The 8,389-nt window shown below is 47.9% G+C and overlaps 1 protein-coding gene across 1 annotated transcript; it reads right to left on the bottom strand.

Moving 5' to 3' along the window:
- Positions 1–4,959: 4,959 nt before the first annotated feature.
- On the bottom strand, positions 4,960–6,530 carry LOC309796178 (voltage-gated potassium channel KCNC1-like; the record flags this gene model as incomplete). The annotated part of the gene is made up of 4 exons (XM_082609235.1): positions 6,300–6,530; positions 5,947–6,074; positions 5,370–5,585; positions 4,960–5,262 (listed from the first exon to the last, which is right to left on the bottom strand). Exons 1-4 carry the CDS (start codon positions 6,421–6,423, stop codon positions 4,960–4,962), a joined length of 771 nt encoding a protein of 256 aa, XP_082465361.1. The 5' UTR covers positions 6,424–6,530.
- Positions 6,531–8,389: the final 1,859 nt, after the last annotated feature.

The following is an 8,389-nucleotide window of genomic DNA, read 5'->3' as shown; positions in this document are numbered from 1 at the left end:
ACAGACCACAAAGGATCTCCATCTCCTAGATGATCTGAGCCGGAGGTTCTTAACACCCAAATGCTCCATCTTCCCACTCCCCAGCCCTATCATTTTACAGATGTGAAACAGACAACAGGAAAGGAATGACCCACCACTCCACAGTGAAGTAATGGAAGAACTAGAACTAGAATGCTGGTCTCCTGACTCCTAATCAAGCACTGTGAAAAGATTATAAAATTGATTTAACACCATCCGTTGAAAGGCACTTTTCAGAGCATTTTGCTAGGAGAAGAGAAGGCTGAGGATAGTGATGGGTCGGGTAGAGACTTGATAAATACCCAGATTGTGAATATTCAAAAACAGGGTCTAGATCTTCTTCGTCTCCAGTGAAAGTTCAATATAGTGTCTGACACTGATGAATAAATGAGGGAGGGAGCTGCCATCAGGGCAGTTGGGGGACACTGATGCTTCCTCTGGGGCTCTGGGTGTTTATGTGGAAAACTCCAGAAACTTGGAAATCAAAGGATCAAGGGATTCTTTGATCAAGGAACTTGGAAATCAAGGGATCAAGGGATCAGTCTGTTCTAAACTTGTTCAGTCAAGACTTCCCCCCTCACCAGCCCCCATAAATCAGTTTCTCTTTGTAAAAGGAGTAATGATATCTGCCTCATCTGGCTCCCTGGGGCTTGGAGCAGTTGCAATGAAAGAAAAATATAGGAAAGAACCTTGACAAAAACAAGACAGCACTCTGCAAATGTGATGGCTGGGTGCTATGGTGATATCCTAGCTAGCAATTATGTTCTCAGCAGGGGCAACTGTGGGCGCTGAATGAGTCATCCTCTCACTCTCAAACCAGAGGCCTTGAAAGGGGAGAAATGAGGTGAGCCTTTCGTTAGGAGTTTTTTCCATGAAGGGGGGCCGGAACAGGGGTGGACAGGCCCCCCCCCACACACACACATACACACTGTGCCCCAGATTCCAACCTCTTAGGGACTAAATGTCCAGCTTAAGCAAGGACTGCAAGTATCTGCTATTTAATTCAGAGATACCAAGTCCCCAAGCCACTGGAGCTTCTGAGGCACTAAAAGTCAGAATTCCCAATTTTTCTTCAGTCTCTATTCTACAGCCAGCCTTGGGTTCTGTAATTAATTTATTCTGTGATTTCAGGAAGATTGCATTCCCCCTCTGAGCCCTTTCCATCTATAACGTACAGGGTAATCTAGATGCCTAACGTTATCTTTCAAGAGTCCTGGACTAGAATTTAGAATATCTGGGTTCCAGTCCTAGCTTTGTCACAACAACTGTATGACTTTAGACAAATTCATTCCTGAGCCTCAGTTTCTGAAACTATAAAATGAGGCATTTGGATTAGAGGCTTAGTGCTGTGTTTCAAGAGTTCTGGACTGAGATTTGGGAAATCTGAGTTCTAGCTCTAACTGCCAGACTGAATCATTGTATGAGTTTAGACTGGTCTCACCCCTTCTCTGGGCCTCAATTTCTCCTATCTATATCATAAAGGGATCCAAATATAAGTTGTCTAAAACACACCCTCTAGTTCTTTTTTTAAAGTTTTTTTATTTTTGGCCATGCCACATGGCATGTGGGATCTTAGTTCCCTGTCCAGGGATTGAACCCTTCCCCCTTGCAGTGGAAGCATGGAGTCTTAACCACTGGACCACCAGAGAAGTCCCATACACTCTGATTCTGATAACCTGTGGTTCTAGAATTTTACAAAGGCTAAAAATGAAGTGAAGGGAGGGGGAGACCACACCCTGAATAACTTCTCATAAACTAGCAGTGGTTGCCCTCTAGAGGTCAGACCTGAAAGCACAGGCCAAACTGGACTTGACCTGCTGAGGCCAACTCTGCCAAAAGAGCAGAGGCAGGAGTGGGACATAGAAGACAACAAGATGCTTCACCAAAAAAAGCCAGACACATAAACTAGGGTTGGCCAGCAGACTTTCGGGCCCCTCCCTAATGAGAGGGATCCAGACAGAAGTGTGTGCTGGGAGATTGTACCTTCTTTCCCAGCCAGCAGTAGCAAGAGGCTTTCCAGTGCTGTACAGAGGCCATGGCCAGTGGGGTCTCTGTCATGGGTAAAATATGTAGATTTGGGGTGATGTGGCTCAGTATTTGGGTGTGGAGTGTGACTGTGCTGTGAGGATGAGTATAAGTTAATTCTGTGACTGAGAAGTTTTCACATGTGAGACACACGTATCTACCATATGCTCAAATTAAAGTGTTTAGCATCCCCATCTACTTCTTGCCCTCTTCAGAGTAGAAACAGTTCATGCCTTTGCAGAAGACCCAGTATGACCTTAGTACAAAAATGAGAACCTAAATCATAAGGAGAATAAATACTGGAAAATGCTCAATATTTGGAGAAGGCCCTAAGGTTCAAGGGATTTGTGGGCTTAGTCTTAGAGTTTCACTGCATTTGGGACAATCTGTGGACTCATTCTTGCAGGGCATTATGTGCTGGAGGCCTAGGATGAATTCAGATATACGGTTCTGTTACAGAAATAGGCACAGACTAAGCCTTTTATTGCTGTCATTCTATGTTCCATTATAGAAGTACTAGGCAAGTCATGAAACCATATACTCCCCCATCCTCCTTCTTGGTTAAAAAGCCTGACCATCCGATGCAGATGCAAGGGAGGAACACAAAGGAAGACAGTGTTCTCATGTGACAGAGGTGGTTGCAGCTCTAGTTCTGCTCCAGGTCAAGTCCCAGCCTCTTTCTGGGTCTCAGTTTCCCCACCTGAAACAGGAGGGTGTTGGACTTGATGAGCTCTCAGTTTTCTCCCAGCCCTGACATTTTACCTCATTCTCTTTATAATGTTCTGTTACATTCTTTTCCTACCCAAAGAGGGCCCAGCCTTTCCCTGAGGTCTTCCAAGGCTCTACCTGACATCCTAACCCCACCTCCACCCCCTCATCCCACTGCTACCATTGCTGCTGCCTACAATGGGATACAGTCTTCTCTACTTTTGGTTGGAAATTCTAATCATCCACTTCTGATGCTGGCGCGTTAACAAAGATTGATACAGTATTCCTCTGAAGTGACAGAACTCCCAGCTCTGCCAGTACTTCTGCGTGCCCTTGGGAAAATCCTCTCCCTTCGCTACACCTCATTTTTCCCATTTTTAACTTAAGGGCAGTGGACTAGAATGGTCTCTGAAAGCAGCTAACTGTTCCAACATCTTTCACTACTAGGTAATGAGAAGATAGAGATTGTCTTTGATGTTTTGTCATACTCTTGATCTTCTTTCAGTGCTTCTTAAATGGAAACCTCTCCTTCCTCAACCTCCCACCTATGATAAGGGTTTCCACCACCATGCCCTAAACAGGAAAGCCAGCCTTCCATTACACTTCCTCAACTCCTGGACCTGTCTCCTTCCTCTCCCAACCCTGTTCCCACCAGAAACAAAAAGTTCTTCTTTCCTAGTCAAGGTGTCTCTGAGTAATACTAGTTTATTGTGAGGAACACATACAATAAAGATAGAAACTGCTTTTTACCCTATCAAATAATTTGTCCACACATCTTGCCATTAGTTTATTACACCACCCGTATCCCTGCTGGTGCCCATAATCTACTGTCAGAGGAACCACAGATGGACCCTGGAATGGAGACTTCAAAGGATATTTTATTTAAAAGTTTTGTAAACAGAATTACGCTCACAGCTTCAGCAACAGTGAGGGTTGAATTCAACCTCCCAGCTCAGCCTAGTTGCCTGGGGCACTTCCTCAGACACCCCAGTGACCTGACTTGAAGTCAGACCTGAGTAGGTCCCTTCTCTCCTTCCTGGAAGCCAGTTCAAAGAGAGGTGCATTGGTGTGGGCACCACAGGAAAAGCCAGGAGGGAAGAGCATGCAGGTAGTAGAAAGAGGAGGGGGAAAGGAGAGGGAGGAGAAGAAAAGGTAGGAAGGTGGGAATATTCAGTAGCGGTAAGGATTGGAGGTAGACCCGCTGTGGGTACTGAAAAGTGTTTAGAAGAAATTTAAAAAAAAAGAATTGTAAATGAGTAAAAATCCAAAAATATGTAAAAAATCTTGAAGAGGAAATCACTCGCTTATTCTTGACAACAAATCCAATTTCCTCCTTCCCATCTACTTAATATGCAATGATAACATTTCGTGTCTATTAGTGACTATATACGGTTATTGTAGCTGAAATAGCGTGGCTAATAATGACTAATGTATCATAGTTAATGATGGTGAATACTATATCTAAAACATTATTAAAAATCAGAGATGGGAAGGAGAGGGGATGAGTGGGGAAGGACAAAATGGGATGAAGAGGAGGTTATAGAGTTAGAGTGCTACTCTGGGTTCAGACCTGACTGACTCTCATCTGTTTAATGTCTCTGAGAATCTTCAAAGGCCCCTTTATGATTCTAAGGAGCACGTGTGTCAGGAGCAGTACAGGGAGCAATGTTACAATGTGGCTATGCCTGGACACTGCTGGTACCGTTCACCATCAATACCCATAACCAATCAGATATCCACAGCCAATCACCAATGATATCCATAGGTGACTGATGTTAATATTCTATTGCTACCATCACTCAAAATTCCCCCATATATACTACAGTCTAGTTGGGGTCTGGGATTAGGTAATGGGAAGGGAGAACTTGTTGAGAGGGGGATATAGCACCAGTCCAGGAAGAACTATCCTCTATCCCTCCTGGTCACTCTAGGATTAAGAGAAAAGTCTAAGGTGGGGCAGGGGGAAGCTGAAGCCTAGCTGGCCTTGTCCCTAAGCTGCCTCCTTCAGGGTGCCTCCCTGATGATGGGAAGGAGTCTACCTTTCAGGCCATGGTTAGGTGATCCTGACTAGCAGGGATTGCCATGACCTGGGACTACCCTTGAAAGATTCTTTGCCAAATCCAAAGCCAGAAATCCTTATCTGTAACCAAAAACTGACAAGAGGAAGGAAGGGAAGGTGGGATACACCCATCTAGGCCACTGGTCCCATCACAGGATCCCAGTGGGCCTTGGTTTCTGGCGAGCCAGGGCTACAGCATAATAGCACCGGAAGCAGACTAGAAGCACAGGCACCAGCAAGACACTGGTGCACAAGCCCACAGTGGCCGTGACCGCAGCAGTGAGCTGGCGCAGAGCAGAGAGAGGGTAGACATCTCCATAGCCGACAGTGGTGAGAGTTACGATAGTCCACCAGAGACATGTAGAAATGTCTCCAAAGTGAGGCTCACCCTGACCTCGGGTGGACATACTCAAGAGCTCCCCATAGAGGAAGAGCAAGCCAAAGAATAAGATCTCAGCCACCCAAATCAGGAGAAAGGCACACAGAGGACATAGAGAGAACGAATGGCCCTGAGCATTAGGCTGAGACAGGGCTGCCATTCAGCCTTGTCACCCACTACCAGTTCCACCAGCACAGGGAACAGACAGAAGATGTAGGCTGGACTGAGAGGGCTACACAGGAAGCGCACCTTATCAGGGCAGGAAATGGCACGGGCAAAGAGCTCAGCTCCAAACCAAAGGGCACAGAGTAGTTCCACGTAGAGCAGGTCGGGGGCACAGTGGTAAACGAGACCGTTGTTCTGCTGCTGCTGCTGCTCTTGCTGCTGTTTTTTCCCCTGCCCTCACCCTATGTCCCATATGAGTGAAGTTGGCAGAGAGGTAATCCAGCTGGACCTCTGTCTCCTGGAAGAAGATGACCAGAGCACACACGGCAAAGAGTGTGGAAATCATAGAAAAGCTCTGGGGAAAAAGAGGCATGTCAGAAGTACCCCCATTTACCAGCCATCCCACCTCTCTAACTAGACTCCCACCCCTCTTCCCTACCCCCTTTTTGGAGATTCCCTCAAATTGTCCTGGGCATCTGCTCAGATTCAGGTCCCAAACACCATGCCAAGTGTGTAGCTATTGTGGAAACTTGGCAGGGTCCTTTGGGAGTACAAATGTCTAGCATGGCACCGCACAATGTTAGTGAGTTACCTTGGCCCCTAGGGAAGACTGGGGTTGTTCAAGAAGCACCCAGAGCCATGGCTTCCAAGTATTCTGCAGTCTCTGGTCTTCAGTGGAGTTCCACTGAAGGCGCTCATCCATGTGGGCATTCTCACAGGCTTCCCAAGATAGGAAGTCCTGGGTTTGGGTGTCCTTGCCACTCAGCTTAAGCCAGCAGCAAGGTGCCAGCGGTGCTTCCACCAGGCCCCTCCTCTAGGACATCCCGACAAACATTGGCAGGGAAGTGCAGCTGCTGAGTACCATAGGCAGCACATAGCCAAAGAGCTCAGGATTTTGGTCAAAGAAAAACTCTTGAATTGGTGGACCCTAAGCAGCTGGGGTGCCAGGTTGGGGTGGCTCGGTCAACTTGTAGAGGCAGGTGCCTGGAAAGGCCCACAAGGTGCTGTTGTAGGTCTCATGGCACGTGCCCGCCATGTTCAGGATCAGTTGATCGTCCGAGCCCTCCATGACCAACCGTGAGCCTGCTTCTCGGCTGGCTCGGATCTGCTAGCAAGAGGAGGGATGACAGGGGTTATGACGGGGTCCTCTTGCCTTCCTCTCCCATCCCAGGCTTGGCCAGAGCAGGGAAGGGGCTGAGGGCAACAAAAGTGATGTGGTAGCCCAGGCACCCAAGAGAAGCTACCCCAGGCATGGAGCTGGGGATGTCTCTTCCTTCTGGGTCTTCGGGAATCAGGAGGAGAGCCAGCTCTCAGGTATGGTCACAGTGGCTAACCAGAATCTCTCCTGGGCCCAGCAATTCTAAGAGAAAAACCAGCCTAGCATGGAAACAGATGTCTTTCAGAGGCTCTTGGGAGACACCTGGCCTGGTGACTCTGAGAGAACAACTGTGCCACGGTATACAGCAGGGTAAGTCACAGACAGGCAAACACAGACTAAATGGCCAAGATGGGGAGAGGGATGTCTCTCAATCCTCTGTCCCTCACTTTAAAACTTGGGACAGTGATGGGGTGGGGTGAGGGAGGGAATACAAAGAGGGGTACTGAGGGAGGCTAAGGGCAGGGAATGGGGAGTGAAGATAGGGATGACAGAGGGCCTTAGAGATCCCTAGGCCTCCACAGGGAGTAGGAAGTGCCTGACTTGAGAAACTGGCTGGGGGGTCGGCAGACCTGACAGCGATGTTGTTTGTTTTTTTTTTTTTTTTTTGCTTTAAAATTATCTTTTTAATTTAAAAGGCTGTCAGTAAAGATGAAAGGGTAAAATGTGAGTTCTAATCATATTTGGAAATTTGTATATTTGAAAAACATTAGTCAACTATTTAATGAACAATTAATTGTGTCAGTTTAATTTTTCTTTCACATTTAAAACAAGTCGAACAAATATTTTGTGAAGTGTTCTTAGGCTTCTTATTTTAACTCTGGGTTTGCGTCTTGGATTTCCAGATATAAAATGAATTTGTTTTGACTCCGACTCCCCTGGCACCCAGCCCTGGGCACTCCTCGGCAGCACCACCAGCACTGGCGGGAGAAGCAGCAGCCTGTGTGGATCTTTCTACTGGGCACTCTATACTGGGCGCCCTAAAATTGCTTTGGGCTTAATGAGTTCCTTGCCTGGGAACAGAAAGGAGTAAGAACAGAGTTGGGGGTGGGGAGAGAAAAGAGACAGAGGGTGGGAGGAGCACAGAAAAGCAAACCAAAGGAGTCAAAACACCTACACAGATCAACATTTCAGTGTTCCCTACCCACTGACAGGCAGCCTGCTGGGGCCTCCTGTGTTTGTACCTGAAGGCTAAAAAGGAAGAGGGCACAGACAGCCACCTCCAGTTTGGGAACCTCAAACCCCCTACCCCGAACTGCCCCCACTCCTTGGTCAGCACTTGCTCACTCACTTGGTTGTCTTGCGTGGTCCACGAATACTGGCAGTGAAGGGACGGGCGGCTGGCTGGGCGTTGGGGCCAGTGACACTGGGACGGGTGGTGTAGCCAGCATTGCTGCCACCTCTGGAGTTTGTGACTGCTCCTGCATGGAGAGGCCCCAGGACCAGGGTGTGTTCATGGAAGAGCTGGCAAGGAGATGGGGTTTTCCAGGAGCCTCTTGCTACTGCTGTGGCCAGAGGAGCAAGTACTGAGAGGAAACGATCTGATTCAAGACTGTATGTGTTCCTGCCTGCTTGCTTAGGGAGGCTGTCCTGGCCTCCAGCCTGCAGGGAATCAGACAAGAGACTCTGGCCAACTTTGCTGCTCCTCCTTCCTCCCCCGGGGCACAGTTCCAGCCCAGAGCAGAGGGAGGGGAGGAGGCAGCTGGAGGGAAAACAGGAAGTTAGGTGGTCAGGCTCCAGGCAAGAGGCCACCTCACAAGACCAGTTAATCCAGTTAATATTTCAACAACTCTCTCCCCCAATTCCAACCAACCCAGCCCCGCTTTAATATTTTGAAAACTTTCTCTTCCCCTCCCCCTGCCCCATCTCCATAACAGTT

The sequence above is a fragment of the Mesoplodon mirus genome (genome assembly GCF_964341445.2).
Source record: "Mesoplodon mirus genome assembly, chromosome: X".
Classification (NCBI taxonomy): domain Eukaryota; kingdom Metazoa; phylum Chordata; class Mammalia; order Artiodactyla; family Ziphiidae; genus Mesoplodon; species Mesoplodon mirus.
This window is presented reverse-complemented; position numbering and strand designations above follow the sequence as displayed.